The following is a 21,083-nucleotide window of genomic DNA, read 5'->3' on the forward strand; positions in this document are numbered from 1 at the left end:
CTTGTATGATCATTAGTAAATGTAAGCTAATGATGATACAAGACATTAACTGATAATGGTGATACAAGTGCATATCGAAACGTCGTTATCAAGATGATGTCGGTTTACTCGACCTTTTTGGCTTAGACTTCACTTGGTAAAAAATGGAAAAAAATTAAGATTTGCAAGTACTCGGTGATAAAATAACCGAAAATTACTAACAATTTCGGTTAAATTAACAATAAAAAAGTAAAAATCCAACACTAGGTTTAAATTGTTAAAAAAAATAGTATCGCCAATCATTAAACTACTCTTTCAAGTGGAATTTCCCAAAGCCAAATCAAACAAAATATTATTAATTTTTGAAGATAGAATCGTAAAATCGTAATTGCACATTGGTTTTTCGTAAAATTTAAGGACGTACATTTTTTGACATATTTTTAAAGCAAAAAGAAAAGCAAACTTCCCATTTGCATGTGGCACGAAAAAAATTCCTTTCTTGCACTTCGGAAGTTGTGGAACGTTTTGACTTACTTCCTTTCTTTGTAGGAACCAAACGGGAAAGCACGTTTCTCGCCATTAGCCCCAGGTAATTATTTTTAAAGTGGAAGCTCCCATGTTTTAGCGGATATGGGAAAAAAACAACGTATGGAGCTCCGTATGTTGCCATCTTCTGGACGCCCGAGATGGAATTTTGGCTTTATTTCCAAAATGTCGCACCACGATAAGCAGCAGCATTCGACGAAAGGCCATGAAATCCATTTGTACAAGCGAAGATGGGCTTTTCTAGCTGCGCTCACACTGGTTCAGATGCTTGTCGGATGGTCATTTGCTGGCTTCGGCCAAATCAGCAACTTTTACGTGAGGTTTTTCAACGTAAGCTATTCGCAAGTCGATTGGATGACCATCGGGAATTCAGTTGGACCGATTGCTGCCACTGTACCCTTTGCCTGGCTGACTTACAAAGGTATTCCTAAGTAAAAAACTATAATATAGATTTTAATATGAGATTTGCACTAATATTGCTCTAAAACTGTACCTAAAACTTTTCACAACAGTAACGGTTTAGTATCCAAGTTTTATAGCTTTAAATTAAAAAATGGGGTATGCAAATCTATAACCTTAAGATGTTAAGCGATGATTTTACATACATTTAAAAAAAATCACATATACTTTAAAAGTTAACATTTTTCGCTCTGCATTGCACCTAACTGTTTTACTTGTTTTTTCGAAAAATATCTATAGTTTTTAAATAAGTTTTCCAATTTAAGGCTGTAACACAAAAACATTTAAACAGTCTACCGTATTCTCATTTTAAATCGCCTTGAAAAATGATTGAGCTTGTTTTATTTCCGAAACATAAGTTCTCTGCTTTTCGTTTTTCCAGACATCCTCGGACTGAGAAACATGGCAATTTTCAGCGCCACCGCAGCAACGCTCGGATACCTCTGCCTGACGCTGTCCACCTTCGATCGAAGCTGCTTTCCGGTGGCTGTGCTCGGCCAAATCATCAACAGCTTCATGGAGCAAGTCATGCTGGCCGTGCCTCCCATTTTCGCAGTTCTCTGGTTCCCAGAAGACCAAGTGGGGACCGCAATCTCTATCAGCATGATGGGAAGCTGGCTGGGCGCTGTTCTTGGTCTTCTAGTCCCTACCAACTCGCTAGATTTGGAGTTTGCAAACTTGACCGATTACGGTGAAAGGCTGGCGAGGGATAACAACACGCTGAGGCAGTTTTACGCCTGTTTCACGGCCGCGGCCTTTGTGGTTTGCGTGTTTATTGTGTCTTTCGTAACCGACCGGCCTCCGAATCCGCCCACAGTTGCGCAAAAGCTGAAAACACACGGGCACGAAGACAAGGGAATAGAAGCCGGGAATTGGGATTACGATAAAGAAAACGAAAAGCAAAAGGAAAAGTATAAATCGAAGCGAACAAAATATGAGATAGAATACGAAAAATCCACGTCGTTGAAGACGAGTCACGTCGTTAAGGATAGCTTCTGGTCCCAAACAGATCACATAATGGCCAACAAAACATTCGTTCTCGCCTCTGTGGCTTTCGGAATCATTTACCAGGCGGTGGTGGTCGAGTTCACGATGATGTCACAGATCGTCAAGTCCTTCGCCGCAAATCGTGACGTCATCGGTGCCTACGTCATGGCAATGTACTGCGCGGGGGCCGGCATCGGCGGCATTGTGAGCGGTAAGGCGGTGGACCTGTACAAACGCTACGGGGTGCTGTCTATAATCGGGGCAAACATAGCCTTCTTATCATCTGCTGGTATTGTATTAGCCGCGTACTACGAAAGCTACCGGTGGCTTTGTCTTACCAATTTTGTATGTGGCTTTGGGTCGCAGCTGGCAATGGTTGCTGCTTTGGAGATAGCGACCCAGCAGACTTACCCCGTCGACGAAACCTTCGTGAGCATTTGGTTCGTCGCTTTTTCCTTCCCGGCCGCTATTTTCTACGGCGAAGTTGGCCGCGTTATTTTCAATGCTTGGGGCGGCTTGGCTGTTCTTTCGTTCCAGACCGTCAGCCTTCTGTTCGCCCTGAGTCTGTGCTGTCTCTTTGACACAGTCAACAAGAGGCTGGAGATTGCAAAGTCACATGACCACCACTCGGGCAAGGATGTAGAAGCACATGAGAAAAACCCGTTGCTCGGCGATGAAATAGGAAAGTCGTTTGCACGCTTGTTTGGAAACTGAGGCGCGGTAAAGGCTTTTGTACAAAACTAAGCATGTACAGACCGCAATTATCCTGTTTTTATGACACTAGATATCGTATAAAAACAGAAACATGATGTTCTTAGTTGCAGACGTCTTATGGAAGTCAAAAAAAATTGGTCGTTTTGCTGCAGCAAACCATTTTTGTCAAATAGACAAACTATCATCCTAAAGCAGGCCCTAAACTTGTGAGACTAAAGTATCTGGGTTAAATACTATTTTTTAAGATCTGGAGGTAGATCAAACTAATCGCTTTTTATTTGATAAAATGTACACCATATACTTCGCTTTTCTTTACTTGCGTGAATTTTTTAGTTTTTTTTCGGATGCGTTTTTTTAATGTGTTTTGAGAAGATGCGTGGAATATATTTATAAAGGAAGAACTTTTATCATCGACCAGAAAAAAATACTAGAAATAATGCAAGAAAGAAAAAAGATTCATCAATTTTATAAAGCAGGGTCCGTGTTGTTCGCACTCTATATAGGATTTAGCTATGCAGTATTGCCTTGGTCTTAAAAGCCAATCCATGTGATCTATGTGCAGTATCCCCACTTAACAGCCTGTCGGATGCCAAGCGCTACACAAAGTGTCTTTAAACTGTATTAATATAATCGAACTATTAGTAAAACAACAAAAATAAAAAGCGGCCAACGTCTAAAAAGTTGTCAGAAACGTAAATTGTAAATTCTCCAAATGTTCTCCCAAAAACTCGTCTGCCTTGATTGTTTTTCGGTTACTCTGATCAAAATAACGAAGGGAAATAACGATGTAAGTGCCAAATGTAACTAATTATCAGGTGCCAATGGAAAATGTGACTGATAAGATAACAAATAAAGCGTGAAAGGTGAGGTGCAAAAGTGGAAAAGCGATATCACTTACGCGAGTGAGAAATAAAGAGTTAAAAGAAAAACACACTTACAAACGATAAAATAAAGAAACAATAACGCACACAAACGATAAAATAATCGGCGCAACAGAATAGATAAATCGATAATTTGCTATTTTTTGCCATACTTTCGAGGCTAATCAAGTTAACCGATCTAGAAATGACAAACCTCGTCCTAAAGTATCTCATGTCGTATAACTTGTCAAGAGTAAAACTTTGTTGTGCCTAATGGTATGAAATAAACAAAACAGTTAATATTGAAAAATATACCCTGTCAATCATTGATAAATTCCGCATACGGCATATTCCTTAATTTTCTAGGTTTCTGGTTTCACAGGAAAGAGTGATAAAGTAGGATTGACAATACGGTAAAAACAACACATATACAAACATTAAAACACTTGCACAAATTGCTTTTGTACAATATCTACGTCGTACGTTTTGTAGCATACAGTAAAGGAAATTATTTATTTTAATATTAAATGGCCAGAAAAGGTTGCAAATTTAATTATAATTAGGTTGGATACGTTAAAAATTATTTGAAATCATTCAGATGTATCGGAGTCCTGCGTAACAATTTGTTTAATACTGTGATATTATCTAACATAAGCTTTAACTACATTTAAAAGCGTGAGAACGTCATTCTTGTACATGGATATACATCACTGTTTGTTTCAAATATTTCCGCCGAGCGATTTATGTCGAATTGACAAGCTTGTAATTGACTGCTTTGTATAGTCATCGTAAACCTAAGTAAGCCGTAGGCTGGCACTATATTAATTGAAACGACAATTTTAGGTGTCCTAAATGGGGGGTTGTAAACCCCTTTGGGTATGTAGACTAGTTTTAGGGGGTTCATAACACCCTAATAGAAATCTTGGTGTATACTTTTTTTTAAACAGTTTGACTGAAAAAAAAACGCTTTAGTGCCTTATCCTTAAATGTATTTAGAGCCTACTTCATTTCAAATGTAAAACTAAAAATCCCTGATTCAAGGGGAAACCACAAAAGTTTAGGGGTCCACGTTAAAAAAGGTTAACCCTTGGCTTAAAATAAGTATCCACCAGTTTTTCAACGTTTAGATATATTAAAAGTTGTTTTGGCACATATTGTGAGCGTATAATAACGTTAGGCCGGCGTCAATTGGAACGCCAAGCTAAAAACGTGAACGCTATAAAGGCAAACGGGTAGCACGAAAATCATTAGGGAAACTAATAAAATGACGTTAATGCTCTATACAAGCTTAACAGGCACAGGTTGGATACCAAGCAAAAATGAACGTTTAAAATAAAAGCATTATGAATTACAACGACAGTTTAAATTGTGTATTTCCTATGCCCGAATGCAATTTTCTTGGTTGCTATGACTCACTTGGATGCAGACTCAAGTCTAGCCTCTTGTTGACTGTGTTGAACATGCAACACAGAAACAAAGCAAGCAAAGTGTTGCTGCTCTGAAAAATCAGCACGGCCACGCCGCCCAAAGAATTGAAAACAACCCTGCCCACTGTCACGTAAAAAACACCAGCTGGGAAGGCAAATCCGACAAACCAAACTCCGACAAACGTCTCGTCGACTGGGTAGGTCTGCTGGGTTGCAATCTCAAACGCTGCCACCATTACAAACTGGGACCCAAGGCCAAAGGTGAAGTTGGTAATGCAAATCCACAATGCGCTTTCGTAATGGGCTGATAACACAACACAAACCGAAGATAGGAAAGAGACGCTAGCTCCGGCTATTGACAGCACTCCATAGCGTTTGTACAAGTCTACCGCCTTGCCGCCTGCTATGCTGCCCAACACGCACCCGGCACAGTACATGGTCAAAATGTAGGCGCCCATGATGTCGTAATTGGTGACGTAGGGTCTGATGATCTGTGACATCATCGCGAACTCGACCCAGACCGATTCGAAAAGGATTCCGAAAGCGATAAACGAGAGCACGTAAGTTTTATTTCTCATAATGAGCATTGTCTGTGACCAAAAGCTGTCTGCGCCAACTTCCTGCGCGAAACTTGGTTCTGTTTTGATGCTTTGAGCTACGGTTGGTGGTTTAGGAGGCCGGTCGGTTACGAAAGCAAAAAAGCAAACGCTAATTACGAATGCAATGGATGTGAAAAACGCATAAATTGACCTCAGGGTTTGGCTGTTTGCGGCCAGTGCCTTACCCGGGTTGGATAAATTTGAAAAATTGAGGACCATTGTATTGGTTGGCACCAGTAGGCCCAGAATCGAGCCCAGCCAGATTCCAATTGCGTTGCCCGAAATGGCGGTTCCTATTTCTTTCTCGGGAAACCAGAGGACGGCGAAAATTAAGGGAATGGCCAGCATAACTTGAAGCGCAAAACTATTGATGATTTGACCGAGAACGGAGACAAGAAAATAGTTTCTTGCGACGGTTGATATTGTCAAGCACAAGTATCCCAGGGTCGAACAAACTGCGCTGAAAATTGCCATGTTTCGAAATCCAAGGAAACCTGTTTGAAATAAAAGAAAACCAGGCCGTCTTAATATTGCTGTCGAGTGTCATTAAACTACCCATAAAAACAATAAAGATTTTATTTGAAGTGTAAAACTGCATATTACCAGGGTAACCAGCTCTAAATTCAAGAAAATATGTAACAGACACCTTTCATGATGGCATAGTCGTATATACATATAATTAAAACTTGCCACTTTAAACTTAATAAAATCTGCTAGACTTTATCCCAAAACGCCCCGGGCTGCTAGATTTCAAAATGAATTGAAGCAATAACGGTTCGGAGCGAAGATTTGTCAAAGAATTTCTCTACAGATTTTAGGACTTTATTTTTAAAGTTGATAACCTACTGTTCTCCAGTTGTTGACTTATTGTTCAAGGGAAAATCGCTGCGCTATATTGCAACTATGGCTACATTTCTTTTTAGTAATTTGGTATCGGATCGGCACCGATACGACCCTAGTATCGGACGAGTACCGATTCTCTCACTTGGTATCGGGTATCGAACCCGCTCCGATATTATCGGACATTCCTAATTGAAACTGTACTAATTAACAGGATATCGCGTCTGTGCTATACCAGTGGTTCCAAACCTTTTACAAGCCATTTTTTTAGTACTTTATTTTCAAGTCTTTCTTTAACAATTCAGGCCTGAGTCAATTGTACTTCATACCTTTATAAGCCATCCAGGCAAACGGTACAGTGGAAAGGATAGGCCCCAGCGAAATGCTGATGGACATCAAATCGACTTGCGAGTAGCTGACGTTGTAAAATGCCACGTAGAAGTTGCTGATCTGGCCGAAGCTTGAAAACGACCAGCCAACCAGTATCTGGATAACAGTCAGTGCAACCAGGAACACCCATCTTCGCTTGTACAGCTTAGTCAGGCTTCGGTCTAAGCCTAAAAGCGGCTGCTGCTGCTGCTCGTTGTAACTCATCGTCAAAATGAGGCTTCCTCCTATTATTTGTTGCTCGCAATTGATACGCCTTGGCTTTAAAAACGATCGAATCGCATTGGCGCCATGGAAATCGGAATACGGACGTTGTGGCGAAACTATTAAATTCACTTTATGACCTTGAATGCGTGCGTAGAACGAAAAACAGGCTTTAAATTTTACACAATATGCTCTTCAGGCAAACATTTTATCCTTTTTATGTTGAGCCATGTTAAAATTGACAGCAGCAAAACAGTTCTGATGCTGAAAGATTCTACAGAAAGCCAACACCACGGATATTCCTTTTCTTTCTCGCGACAAAGCCAACACGACGGAAATGACCCGACGGGATATTTTACTTGGTGTTTGCGATATATAAACATTGAGACGTAGTTCTAAATCGATTCCCAACAATACTCAGTTTTGTTGTAAACAAGTCTTGTCTTTTCGAAATGACTTTAACCCAAACGTGCCATTCGCAAAACAACTTTTAATCATTTTAAACAAATGACAAGCAAAGTCGAAGTCAAAGTCCAAGTCATAAGTTACCCAAGTCAAATCCTAGCCTAAATCTTAATTGGCCACGTTCAAATCACGTCATTCGTATTGAAAATAAATAATAAACTTGGAAACTCTAAAATCACGTTTCACTCTTCGCAAAATTTCGCACAGCAAACATAAAAACTGAGATAAATAAAAAATTGCGATTTTGTTTCATTTAATAATTGACGTAAATAATCCACTTTTACTGTATTTTTTTACAAAAGTATGCCGATTAAGTGTACGTCAAGTCATTTATGCAATTGACTTACGATAAGCCAAGTAGTTCGAAAACAGGTACTTAAGTGTATCTAGTTGACTTAAGTCAAGAACTATGCGACTTAGATTAAAAGTATTTCTTCACGAACACTTTTGCAGTTCACCACACTTAAAAAAAACAGGAAAAAACAAGTAACGATAAGTCGCGCACGAGAACGAAATACAAATTTGCATACAGCTGCCCAATTAAAACGTATATGATTGAAAGGTTAACACTACTTGTTGTGGCATTCTGTAACATTGTCAAAATAAAACTGGCCCTACTAACATTTTGGTGTTAATTACGTTTCATGAACTAACATTTTAGTGATGCGCGTGACTACAGTGCCTCATATGAAAATGTTGCTCACTGAGGAGCCCCTCAAATTTAAAAGAACTTGAAAATGCAAAGTATAAACAAAGCACGCAGTAAAGTAAGCAATCAACGCGGCAAAATTAAGACCCAAATTGGCATAATAGAGTCGGCAACTTTATTATAATACGAAAACACAAAGCAATATGCAACAAACTCTAGCGTCTAATAGCGGTAATTCTAAATAAACTGCTACCTCGACCAGATCATAACGTTTTTTCCAACATTGTTGTTATCTCTTTGGTTTGGCGCGATCAGACAACGTCCAGTCTCTTGTTGACTGTGTCGTAGAAATGGCATAGCACAAAAGTGAGCAAAGTGTTTGCGCTTTGAAAAACCAGAACAGCGACGCCACCCCAAGCATCAAAAATCACCCTCCCTACCTCACCGTACAAAATGCCAGCGGGGAAGGCAAATCCTACGAACCAAATTCCCACGAAGGTTTCATCGACTGGGTAAGTTTGTTGGGTCGCTATCTCGAAAGCTACCACCATTGCGAATTTTGACCCAAAGCCGAACAGAAAGTTCGTGAAGCAAATCCAAGAGTAGCTTTCGTAATGGGCGGCCAACACAATGCCGAGAGAGGATACAAATGCGAAGCCTGTCCCAAGTATGGACAACCTTTTGTATTGCTTGTACCAGTCCACAGCCTTGCCGCTCGCTATACTGCCCGTTCCGCAGCCGACACAGAACAGGGTCATGACGTAGGCACCCATGACGTCACGATTTTCCACGTAGGGACCTATGATCTGTGACATCATGGTGAACTCGACGTAGTTGACTTGAAATAGGACGCCGAAAACGAAAAACGCAAAAACGTAAGTTCGGTTTGTCATGATGAGTTTTGTCCGAGACCAAAAACCACCCGAATCAACTTGTTTGTGGATTCTCTGGTCCGTTTTGAGACTTTGAGCTACGGTCGGTGGTTTAGGAGGCCGGTCGGTTAGAAATATAATGAAACCTACGGTAATAATAAATGCAATGGCAGTGAAACAAACATAGATGACCATCAGCGTGTTGCTGTCTTTGAAAAGTTTTTCACTTTGATCAGAGTAATCCGAAAAATGTATGTACATTGTGTTGGTCGGAAGAAGAAGGCCCAAAATCGCGCCAAGCCAAATTGCCATAAAGTTTACAGAAATGGCGGTTCCTATCTCTTTTTCGGGAAACCAGAGAACGGCGAAAATTGAGGGAATCGCCAGCATCACTTGGCTCATGAAACTGTTGATGATTTGACCGAGAACAGCCACTGGAAAACATGTTCTAGCGATTGTAGACAGCGTAAGGCACAAGTATCCGAGCGTTGAAGATGCGGCGCTGAAGATTGCCAAGTTTCTGAATCCGAGATGGCCTTTAAGACAAAAATCGTAGAATGAAAATGGAAACACCACCAAGAGAATGCGTTTAACTGGTACATATACAAAGATGTTTTTAAACGCAGTGTTAAAATGAATTAAATTAATGACTTAACCTATAAGAGCATTAAAGTCATTGTTTTCAATTGGCTCGACCTGAGTTAAGTCTTTTGGACAAATGATCTGACTTGTACTTGGTCATTGTGTCACTTAACTTGAATTTTAGTGTTGTAAAGCTTTTTAGATTAAATCGGGTTATTTTTATTATTTTTGCACGTTAAACAATTTTCTTGCTGAATATAGCGTTTTTGGTGCTTTTAGTTATATATATATTTAACGTTTAATTTTTATGCAAATAACTTGACTTAAAGTTGACTTGCTCTAATAGTGACTTGACTGGAACTTGACTATGGCAATTGATGACTTACACTTCGTATAATATTTTTTGCAAAATACTTGACTTGGACTGGATTCATTTTCAAGACTTATTTACAATACTTTAAGTACGGCTATATATATTTAACTTTAAAACTAAAATAAATAGCAAACAAGTTATGGAGATTGGGTACACTTCAAAGAAGCATAAAAAATGATCTAGTAAGTCTCGTGGGCAACACCATTTTGAAAGCCTTAGGCTTGCGGTTTAGAAGGTAAATTACTGCGAACGACTAAACTAATATAGACTTAAATATTAACGAGACCAAAAGAGTGTCCTTAATGCTAAAACTTATGTGTGGAGGTGTTGAGATACAGCGCCTGTTATCCAGGCTATACTTTGCTCGTTCCACCACAACCTACCTTTATGAGTGAGCCAAGCTAAGGGGACGGTCGACGCAATAGGACCGACCGAGCTGGAAATGCTCATCCAGTCGACTTGCGAGTAGCTTACGTTGTAAAACCTCACGTAGAAGTCGTTGATTTGACCGAAGCCGGCAAATGACCAGCCGACAAACATCTGGATGACTGTCAGCGCCGCCAGAATCGCCCATCTTCGCTTGTACAGCTTCGTACCGTTGCCTGAAGGTAAAAGCTGCTCCTCTTCGCAGAGGGACATTTTGAAAATGCAGAGACGACTGTCTGATCGGGTAAGTTTTTTAACAACTTCTCGCCCGAAAAGGCTTGGTGTTGGAAGCGGATGGCCCCATCAGACAATAGTTTAAAGCGAAATGTAAACAGTCCGATATCCTGCCGAAGCCTCACAAAGCAAGGAAGTGAAAAGCTTCGCGTACGAAGGCAGGGCCCTCACTCACACCTGCTAGTATTTTTCATGCTAAAGCGCAGTGGGTTGCGGTGACGATTTAGACAAACGCGCAGAACGTTTCTTTTTTGATGACAACTTGGTCTTCTAAAATTGTTGCGGTTTCAAAGCCGGTTTGTAAAAAGGCCAATGTCGAGATCTTGTAAGGTTTGTTTTCAAATAATCGATATAGAATGTATGCAAATCCCACGAATTTTCGTATTTTCATATTGCTGACAAAGATCGTGTATACTAACCTGTGTGCATGGGCACATGCAAGGGGGGACAACATGGCAATGGGCACCCCAAACTGTACTTTTGTCTGAACTACATAAATGGCAATTTTTGCTCGTCGCAAATTGAATTTGTGTTTTCAAGATGTTTTTTGTGTTTTCTAGGCGTCTCATCGCACCATCAAAAATAAAGTTTTGGCGACTTAAACAACATAAAGGCGTATTTTGCGAATCAATAACATAATAAACAAATTGTGTGGTGTTCAAAGGTTACTTTTCATGACTGCACGTTTAAATGTAAATTTGTGAGGTCACATTTTGACGAGAATTTGTGATGTCACGTCATGACGTCCATTGTGACGTAATCTCTGTCACAAATTATCATGATCTCCTATGACAAAAACCTAGATCTGCACCTGCCTGAGTAAAGCATGACATCCTTGCAATTCCGAGGTTTGTGATTCAATCCGTGTTAGAGAAAAAGCGCCAAAAAACAATAGTTATTTACAGCTATCTACTCCTATCTAGTTTTATTTTTGTTGTTGCTTCCACAGATCGTCGTTCGTAATAGAATGCAATGGTAAAATCATTTTTTAAAAGAGAACATACATAAGTTTCAAGGTTGATTGTTTAAAGGTTGATTCTTTATATTGAATAAAATGGCCAAATTATCAACAGTTTATTGGGTCAAGTCATGCTGGCTATTCCTCCAGTTTTCGCGGTGCTCTGGTTTCCCGAGAAAGAAGTCGGCACGGCCATTTCTGTCAACCCGTTAGGAGTGTTCCTGGGTGAAACTTTTTTTATCCCTGGAAACGTCCTGGATTTGTCGTTTTTAAATTCTTCCGAAAATGGCGAGAAACTCGCGAGAGACAACAACACACTTCGGACAATCTACGTTTGCTTCACCTTCATTTCTCTGGCAATCACTGTATTTTTAGTATTTTTTGTAACCGGCAGTCCTCCCAAACCACCAACCCTTGCGCAAAGTCTTGAAGTCTTGAACTGAAAACAAGTTGCATTCAAAAGTTTTGGGAACCAAACCAAGCTTATATTGACCAACAAGACTTACGTTCTCGCCGCTTTGGAAACTGCAACCACTTTCACCGTAGCCGTTATCGAATATACGATGATGTCACAGATCCTTAATTGCCAAACATGACGTCATGGATGCCTACGTCATGGCCATATACTGCGCCGGAAGCGTTTTGGAATGTTTGGTGAGCGGTCAGGTTGTAAATATATACAAGCGCTACAAAGTGTTGTCCATACTTGGTTCAGGCTTGGCTTTTTCATCATCTGCTGGTATCGTTGTAGCCACTTACTAAAAAAGACACCCTTTGTTTTGCGTTTTCAACTTTGTATTTCGCTTTGCAACGCAGGTTGTAATGGTGGTAGCTTTTGAGATAGCAACGCAACAGACTTACCCCGTCAATGAAACGTTCGTTGGAATCTGGTTCGTCGGTTTTGAAATACCTGTTACCATTTTCTACGGAGAAGTTGGTCGTGTGATTTTCAATTTTTGGGGCAGCGTGCCTGTTTTGGCATTCCAGAGCGCCAATGCTTTCCTAGCCTTGATTATGTGCTGTCTTTACGACACGGCCAACAAAAGGCTTGCGGTGGAGGACAGTAGATATGCCGACCCTTCAAGAAACGGTGGACCCTCGGAATGTACAAGTTTGCTAGACATTGGTACAAAAAGTTCTTAGTCTCGGTAATGGAACTCCACATTGGTTTTCTTACTTATTACATTCAGACAATCAAATTACAGTGTTACCGATTTTGTGTGACTTATCGTTGCCGTGAATATTTAACACGATTTGTTAATTTGAATATGCCGACAAAAGTTAACTTCGAAGATGATTTTTTGGCATTCTCTATTTGACAGCCTCAAAAACGGTCAAAGGGTTTTACAAACCTAGAAACTTTTCTCGTTGGCGGCCAGCACTTGCAAAGTCGTAACAGCCGAATATATCATCACAAAAATGAGCGTTTAGCTTTGTGGGTAAGGATCTAAGCAATGGGAGATTTACGGTGGCCAAATCAATCATCCCTTGTAGCGTTGTTTTGTACTTTTGGAATTCTGTTGTACTTCTATCGCGAGTGTGCTATTCTTTGGTACCCTACTGTATATTCGTCAAAACTAACTTTTTCTAGGTTGTTTTGCCTCAGTGCCCAATGCCAACAATTCTGAATTACGCGGTGATTAGCAAATTAAATTATTAGAGCATCCAATCCTTACTTAACAAATTACCCGTGTTGGTATGACTTAAGTAAATGACTTGACTTAAGTGCGGTTAAGCCTTGATTTAAATGACTTGACTGGAAGTATTTCTTTTTGGAAAAATACTTAAGATTTTTTCATAAATCAATAGACTTGAGTCAATGTGTCGAATAACTGAGTCATTGTGTCAACTTGAATTGAAAGGTGATTTCCTTAATGGTGTTAATAAATCTGAGTTATTTATCTCATTTTTGTACGTAAAACAATTTGTTTGCTGTATTGGGTTTTTGCTGTATTTTAGTTGAAATATTTTTCATACCCGGACAAGTTCCCAATTTTTAAATATTTCAACGTTTTATTTTTACGTCAATGAATTGACTTAATCTAAGCACGAGTTGGACTTGTTACTTTTTTGCGAAGACTTGTTTGCGACACTATAATTTACTTGTACACAGACATCTGTAAAAGTTTTTTAAATTAAATTCAAGTAAGAGAACCCTCCTTATAATGTTATTAAATCGGTGTGCGAAACCGGACCGGTGTAACACAATCAGTCGCTGGCATATTCCTGATAGTAATAACGTTACTTTTAAAGCCAAAAAACATAAACAAAAGCTTTAAATTTGATTGCAGAATGCACTCTAAAAACCCGGATCTTCATTTGGCAGCAAACAATAGCAGGAGCATCTTCGCAGCCTGTCCTTTATAGGCAACGCAGTTTGTTGCTCAAGAAACGGATGCAATTGACTCCAAGACCTTATAAACCGCCCAATACAATGGCGTTAAGGTTACGATAGACCCAGCCATCTTATAAGTTTTCTTTACAGGAAGCGGTTCGTCAATCTTGCGCGCTTAATTGTCGGACAGCTGTAAGATAGCGACGCTGTAAGTCTTTGCAAGTGAAACTTATTTGCAAAAGGTTGGCTATTCGCGATGGTATTAGAAGCTTGTTCTTCCTTAGACAAGCTATTAACTAATCAAGGGAATCTGCATTCGTTAATGACGCTTGTGATGTTACACGGCAAAAATACTCGTTATTAGTTATCGTCAAAGGTTAGACTTAGAGGCAGTGTTGTAATGATTAAGTCAATGGCTCAAGTGCACTTAAGTCACTGTTTTCAAATGACTTGACTAACTTAAGTCTTTTGGGCAGAATGACTTGATTTGACTTGGGCAACCGATGACTTGGGCTGGGACTTTACTGGTTATTTATTCGAAAATACTTAATTTGGATTTAAGTTAATTTACGAATGACTTGACTGGGCTTTCCGTCGTTTCAAAATGACTTGTTTACAACACTGGTTAAGGGTAAACCAAATTAGGGCTTTATTGTTAGGGCTCTTTTAGGGCTGTTTACTCTTTTTTTAATTACTCTTTTTTAGTTATTCGTTAAAGGTTAGAGTGACAGGTAAACCAAATTAGGGCTTTTTAAGTTAGCTTAGTGCAGCCTTCAAGACGAAGGTAATGGAAGGCTACCAAACGCAACTGTACAAGCGGAGATGGATTTTTCTAACCGCCCTAATTGCCATGCAGTTGCTGATCGGCTGGGGCTCGTCCTGTTTCGGACAAATCAGCAACTTCTACGCCCGCTATTTCCACGTCAGCTACTCGCAAGTAGATTGGATGACAATCGGAAGTTCGGTTGGACCTGTCTTTTCCACTGTACCTTTTGCGTGGCTGGCTTACAAAGGTAAAACGCCGTGGTATAGTTTATGTATTTACGGCTCTAAGCAGAGGTTATCAAACTGGGCTTGACAACGAGTTTTAAGGGTCGCGAGTAGGGCTACATTGATTTGATATATCGTGACATCTCGGTAAATTGCTCTTTTAAATTGCAATCGGCATAGGAATGTCAAGTTTAGCTTAAATGGAAACCGTGGGATGGCATCTCAACATAAATGGCGGTAAAACATGTTAAAGCAAATAACCTAAGAATTTTCCCTTCATTATTGTTATACGTAAAAGGTCGCGTTTAAAAGGTTTTTTTTTTTAATTTTTTTTTTTTTTGAAAAACTAAAACACTGAAAATTAACCCGGCTTACAAAGAACGTAATGTAGTGATTCTCAATCTGTGGAACACGTACCTAATGTACTTGAAGGTCTTTCCGGTGGTAGGCATACGCGAGCAGATTTTAAGCCCTATGCGAAATTTAGGAACATTAATACAAGTGTAATGATACTGGGGCAGTATTAAGCCATTTTATCTCTTTGCCACACTAAATCTATATTTAAACAATAATAATCGGCTTGCACTGCGAACGAGTTTTTCTTTCAACAAGCTTTCAGACTAATAAATATAAATATATTTTCGCAAAATAACTTATTTCAAAATCGGGTGGTGCTCAGTTAAGGATGTAACAGCAGGAATTAAGGACCAGTGACCTAACTATACGCAAATATGCCCTGCTTGATCAATATGTAAATCGGCCAAATACTTGAATGCTAATCCACCGTAGCAATTACCCTCCTACTTTTCCCTGTTTCAGGTTATCTTGGGTTCAGAAACTTGGCGATTTTCAGCGCTGTCACTACGACCCTCAGTTACTTTTGCCTGGCGCTGTCCACAATCGCAAGGACCTGTTTTTCGGTGGCCGTTCTTAGTCAAGTCGTTAGCAGTTTCGCGGGTCAAGTGTCGTCGGTCATTACGCCAGTTTTCGCGGTGCACTGGTTCCCCGAGATGGAAGTTGGAACTGCTATTTCAGCCAATATGGTCGGCGGTTCTCTGGGCACTATCCTGGGTCTTCTAGTTCCCACAAACGTCCTGGACTTGAAGTTTTCGAACTCGACAAGTAACTACAAAAAGCTAGCTCGAGACAATACCACGCTGCGAATAATGTACGCTTGCTTCACGGTCGTTTCTCTGACGATCAGCTTGATTTTCATATTCTTCGCAACCGACCGACCCCCTAAGCCACCAACCATAGCCCAAAGCCTGAAATTGGAAAACGGAGAAAAGAAACAAGCTGCTCTTGGAGGGTTTTGGGATCAAACCAAGCTCATCATGACCAACAAGACTTATGTCCTCGCCTCTATAGGAACCGGCATCATGTTTACCGCGCCCGTCGTCGAATTCACGATGATGTCACAAATCATCCAGCCGTTCGTCAGCAATCATGACGTCATGGGCGCGTACGTCATGACAATACTTTGCACCGGGGGCGTGGTTGGCGGTCTGGTAAGCGGGAAAGTGGTGAACGTTTACAAACGCTATGGAGTGATTTCTGTTGTCGGATCTGGCGTTTCGTTTCTAGCGTCTGCCGCCTTGGTAGTGGCCGTTTACTGTAAAAGCTACGTCTGGATTTGTCTCACTAACTTTATATTGGGGATATCGGGACCGCCCGTACTTGTGGCGGCGTTGGAGATATCCACCCAGCAAACTTACCCAATCGACGAGACGTTTGTTAGCATTTATTTCGCCGCTTTTTCTTTCCCGGCGACCGTATTCTATGGTGAAGTGGGACGCGTTATTTTCAATGCATGGGGCGGCGTGGCTGTGCTGATATTCCAGAGCGTCAGTCTTCTGCTTGGCTTTGTTCTGTGCTGTCTATACGACACAGACAACAAGAGACTGAATGTTGCCAAACTGAGCGATAGCAGAGATTTGGAACGGATTGGTCTACTTGAGCTGAGCACAAGTTCCCCAACTCGCTAATAGAAAAAAAATGAATAAAACATTTTTTACTTTGCACATCCCAGTATTTTTATAACAGAAGGACGTCGTGTACAAATTCCCCTGATGGTAAACGTTGGACTATTATCAGATTATAAACATTTTTACTCAACAGAATATAAACTTCAGACCTTTAAATGTCGAAATACCCAGTATATGGGTGAAGAGTAACCAATCTGAAATAAATAATAGCCTATACGTCATTATATTTTAATAAAACATAGAAATTCCACGTATAAAATACGTCACAGCTAAAGTACGCTGATGTGTAACACTGTATGGTTTTACGTTTGTCATTTACTCCACTGTATCTACAAATGGTACGTATAGGTATCGGATTTTTCTGTTCTATAAACACTTTCTTATCGTGTGTTTTGTCTAAAAATAAAACAAAAACAAATTAACTTTATTTAAAAAAAATAGCAATGTCTTCAATGTTATCACCAGGTAAAAAGAAACATCCTTGGTGAAACAACTTATTTTTTCTGTGGTTTGACCTTTTTATTAATAAAAATAATATTTCCAAATTAAAAAATGGTATGACACAATATAACCATTTATTAAAACTGTTTATAGGGATATTTTTTTTTTGACTGGGCGTTGTTTTTGGTGAAACAACTTATTTTTTCTGTGGTTTGAACTTGGGGGGCAAGGGGGGCAAGGGGGCACTTGCCCCCCCCCCCCTGGAATTTCAAAATGCGATTATTAGTATAATTTGTAAGTTTAATATGTATTACTTATGAAGGTTAAAAATATTATACAATATCCATTGCCCCCAGTGGCGTATCCAGGGGGGGCGGGAGTTCTTAACTCCCTTTTTGTAAGTTATATTATCGTTTTTTGGTCGTTTTTGTCATGGTTTACCAAACTGTTCGAAGCGGCGTGCTTTTTAATGAATTGGGTCACGCGTCTTTATCTAATGCGAGCGCAAAACGCCGTTTTTCTTCTTTAGTTTGGTCGACCGTAAACGCTGGATAGTTTTTCTCTTTCGTTATTTGTTTAGGTCAGTGGTTCTCAATCTTTTTTCTTTCGTGGCCCATTTACGTTGCAAAAAATTTCTGTGACCCAATAGAATTTTTATAAAAGAAAAAGCTTTAAAACAGGTTTAGAACAAAATACAGCAGAACCTATTTCAAAAAAGATTATTTATTCAACCTTGTATTAGTGAGATACTTGTGGCTGAACAATAAATTTACATTCCTTTTTAATTCTTCCCAAAGCCATTATTCCTGTAAAATTAAATATAATGACACAAATGAAACTAAATCTAGCTTTTTAAATTGGTCTGTGGCCCACCTCAAATGTTCTTATGGCCCACTGGTTGAGAACCGCTGGTTTAGGTTGACTGATTAGCAAGTGTGTATTTCTCGCTAAAAAACGTCGAGTTATACGCAGTATGTTCCTCGATGTTCGGTCTCTGCGCTAATATCCGATGTTGGTGTAACATTGACATTTGTTTAACCTGAGCAGATTCTTGAAAGGAGGTATAATGGTGACTGTCGTGCGCGTTTCAAAGCCTCCATTTTAAATAAATGATAGTTAACGCAAAATTATGCTCTTTAAGCATACTCTAAGACCACCTGCTGTACAATGGACACAACTTATTTCCCTTTCGCAGGTGGCGCCTGACAGGATTGTTAACAACGCACGTGGTCGCTTTTGCTGGAGGCATTTGGCTGTTTCTGATTAGTTTTTTTTATGAGGTCTTGCAATCACCATTCTATAACGTCATACTGTCACTGTTTTATGACGTCATTATTCATTAACGTCAGACGAAAAATAGGGGAATTCCTCAAGTTGAAAATTCATGACCCTCCTTTTCGATTTTCGTTGTTTTGTTGTTAAATTTGACAAAACACAGTTTGTGGAGAAGGTGGATCTTCTTCAACTATATCATACTGTTCTGACTAAACACAGTCCCAATAGGCCGTATCAAGTAGCAAATATTGGCCCAAAAATTCGAGAAACTATATTAAACAAGTAGCCTCAAAAATAGAGTTAGCTCCACCAGGCAACATATCGATAAATATAAATCGCTCTTCTGGTGTAAACGAAGTATAAACCGACGTTTCGGCAGCAGATACCAGCTGACCTCATCAGGGTTAATAGTTAAAACGAGAGTGCGTTAGCCATCTTATATACTGAGAAGTAAAAATTGGAAAAACGTAGATTAAAATTAATAATTCTAGACGTCGCTGAAGTATGCGATAAGCTGTGACGCGCCGGAGTCATCCGGTGCAGAACTGCGCCGTCGGACAACGGGCGTTTATCAGCCATTGCGTATAGCTACAACGACGAGTAGATTGCCGGATACCATGAATCCTTTTTATTCATGGTGTTAGGAGATTTATCAATCCGGAATGATTCAATGAACCGTCTTTTGTAATAGTGCGGTTCCCAGTCTAGAATTTTACAGTTATCCCAATCAATTCCGTGTCGGAGTTCAACCGCACGCTCTGCCAGAGCTGACCGGGATGCCTTTTCGTGGCGGACATCACGCATGTGTTCGAGTTTCCTGGTATAAAAGGAACGTTTAGTTTCCCCTATGTATGTTGCTGAACAACCACCACAGGGAATCTCATAAACAGCCCCTTGACGTTTTTCTGGTTTGACTGGATCTTTAGTTGAAGGTAAAATGTTTCCAATTTTTCTGGCTGGTTTAAAAGCTGTAGAGATGTCGTGGCCCTTCAAAATGCGTTTTAATTTTTCTCCCAGACCTGGAATGTCAAGTAGCCTCAAAGTTCGCAAATCGCAAAATTATGAATTTTTCTTCAGTTTTTTTTTAACATGTGTAATTTTGATGTTAACCAGTCACAGTTTAACAAAATGCTAGAAGAGGCGTGCTTTACAAGAAATTGAGTTACGCGTCTTAAGCTAACGCGAAACCAAAATCTAGCGCAAATCACCGTTTTTCGTATTTTGTTTGGTCTACCGCAGGCCCGCAGGGGTGTCCAACAAGCGGCACGCGACCAAATAAAAATGGCACGCAAGCCCCCCTAAATTACCTAATTTGCTATTCAGCCAATTGTAAAAAAAATACCTAATTTTTTATACAGTAAATTGCTATTGTTTATTCACAATATAAAACAATCGCGGCACGACAACTAACAATTACTTCTAATACCATAACATTATATTGTAGTGGAGGCTAGCATTCACCTAGCTATTAAGTTTGGTGTGAAGAAACAAAAAGCAAAAGTCAGCTCACCGACGGACATTTAGATGCAGTAATGCGCACTGCTAACTACACGCTTTTATTATTTGTAATAAAACGCTTTTATTATTAGAAAGAATTGTATTACTAAACTTTGGCACGGGAAGAAGTTATAGGATAAAAAGTGGCACGCCGGCATGTTTGAGTTGGACACCCTTAGTCTACCGTAAACGCCGGATAGTTTTCGTTATTCGCTTAGGTCAGGAGTCGGAAACCTTTTGTATGCAGTGTGGCATTTTATGAATATTATTTTTTTTTTCTATATTTGGTTTTGCACTGGCAACCAAGACTGCGGAGTCGGTGAAAAACAACCCGAGTTCGGCCAAATGTGCGATTTTGTCGAGTCCCTAATCTGGGTACGGCTCTACAGCCTGCATTTCACCCATTTACTGTACAGCCCTGCATTTTTACCCATGTAACTTACGTAACTTACGTAACTAAAATAAGATGAATATTCGGAAATCCACTTATAGGGGTCATTAGAAATACAACGAACTGTCACGAACACAATACTGTGACCGCTATTTTCGATTATACTTCGATACCTAGAAGTGTTAACTATCAGTTTGTGTTAACTATCAAACGGTTGAGAAACCAATTTGAGACTCGAACACTGCAGATCGACTAGGCGCATTTAATGTTCCTCGCTAATATCCGATGTTGGTGTAACATTGACATTTGTTTAACTGAAGCAGATTCTTAAAATGAGGTATAATGGTGACTGTCGTGCGCGTTTTAAAGCCTTTTTTTATGTAATGATAGTTAACGCGCAATTATGCTCTTTAAGCATATTCTAAGACCACGTGTTAAGTGTGCAACTGACACAACTTATTTTTCCTCAAACGCAGCTTGTAATTTAGGTGACTTGGCACACAGCTCGGCGCAGATGTTGCGCTAATCGTGGCATAATAACGCCCGGGAAAAAACGTTCTTTGTTTAGTATTGCGGGTTGCGAAATGCGTGCTTGTAATTTAGCGCTA

The 21,083-nt window shown here is 39.8% G+C and overlaps 4 protein-coding genes across 4 annotated transcripts; 2 read left to right on the top strand and 2 right to left on the bottom strand.

The window, feature by feature from the left end:
- The first annotated feature begins 690 nt into the window (after positions 1 to 690).
- LOC146170290 (choline/ethanolamine transporter flvcr2a-like) lies at positions 691 to 2,685 on the top strand. Its single transcript, XM_083388096.1, has 3 exons — positions 691 to 946; positions 1,367 to 1,848; positions 1,954 to 2,685. Exons 1-3 carry the CDS (start codon positions 691 to 693, stop codon positions 2,683 to 2,685), a joined length of 1,470 nt encoding a protein of 489 aa, XP_083244222.1.
- Positions 2,686 to 4,950: 2,265 nt separating this feature from the next.
- LOC146170291 (choline/ethanolamine transporter flvcr2a-like) lies at positions 4,951 to 7,005 on the bottom strand. The gene is made up of 2 exons (XM_083388106.1): positions 6,741 to 7,005; positions 4,951 to 6,065 (listed from the first exon to the last, which is right to left on the bottom strand). The coding sequence occupies exons 1-2, from the start codon at positions 7,003 to 7,005 to the stop codon at positions 4,951 to 4,953; spliced, it is 1,380 nt and encodes a 459-aa protein (XP_083244232.1).
- Positions 7,006 to 8,427: 1,422 nt separating this feature from the next.
- On the bottom strand, positions 8,428 to 10,582 carry LOC146170292 (putative MFS-type transporter C09D4.1). The gene is made up of 2 exons (XM_083388117.1): positions 10,327 to 10,582; positions 8,428 to 9,524 (listed from the first exon to the last, which is right to left on the bottom strand). Exons 1-2 carry the CDS (start codon positions 10,580 to 10,582, stop codon positions 8,428 to 8,430), a joined length of 1,353 nt encoding a protein of 450 aa, XP_083244243.1.
- Positions 10,583 to 14,683: 4,101 nt separating this feature from the next.
- On the top strand, positions 14,684 to 16,871 carry LOC146170293 (putative MFS-type transporter C09D4.1). Its single transcript, XM_083388128.1, has 2 exons — positions 14,684 to 14,909; positions 15,706 to 16,871. The coding sequence occupies exons 1-2, from the start codon at positions 14,684 to 14,686 to the stop codon at positions 16,869 to 16,871; spliced, it is 1,392 nt and encodes a 463-aa protein (XP_083244254.1).
- The last annotated feature ends 4,212 nt before the right edge of the window (positions 16,872 to 21,083 follow it).

Source organism: Ascidiella aspersa, chromosome 1 (assembly GCF_963924565.1).
Source record: "Ascidiella aspersa chromosome 1, kaAscAspe10.2, whole genome shotgun sequence".
In the NCBI taxonomy this organism is placed as follows: Eukaryota; Metazoa; Chordata; class Ascidiacea; order Phlebobranchia; family Ascidiidae; genus Ascidiella; species Ascidiella aspersa.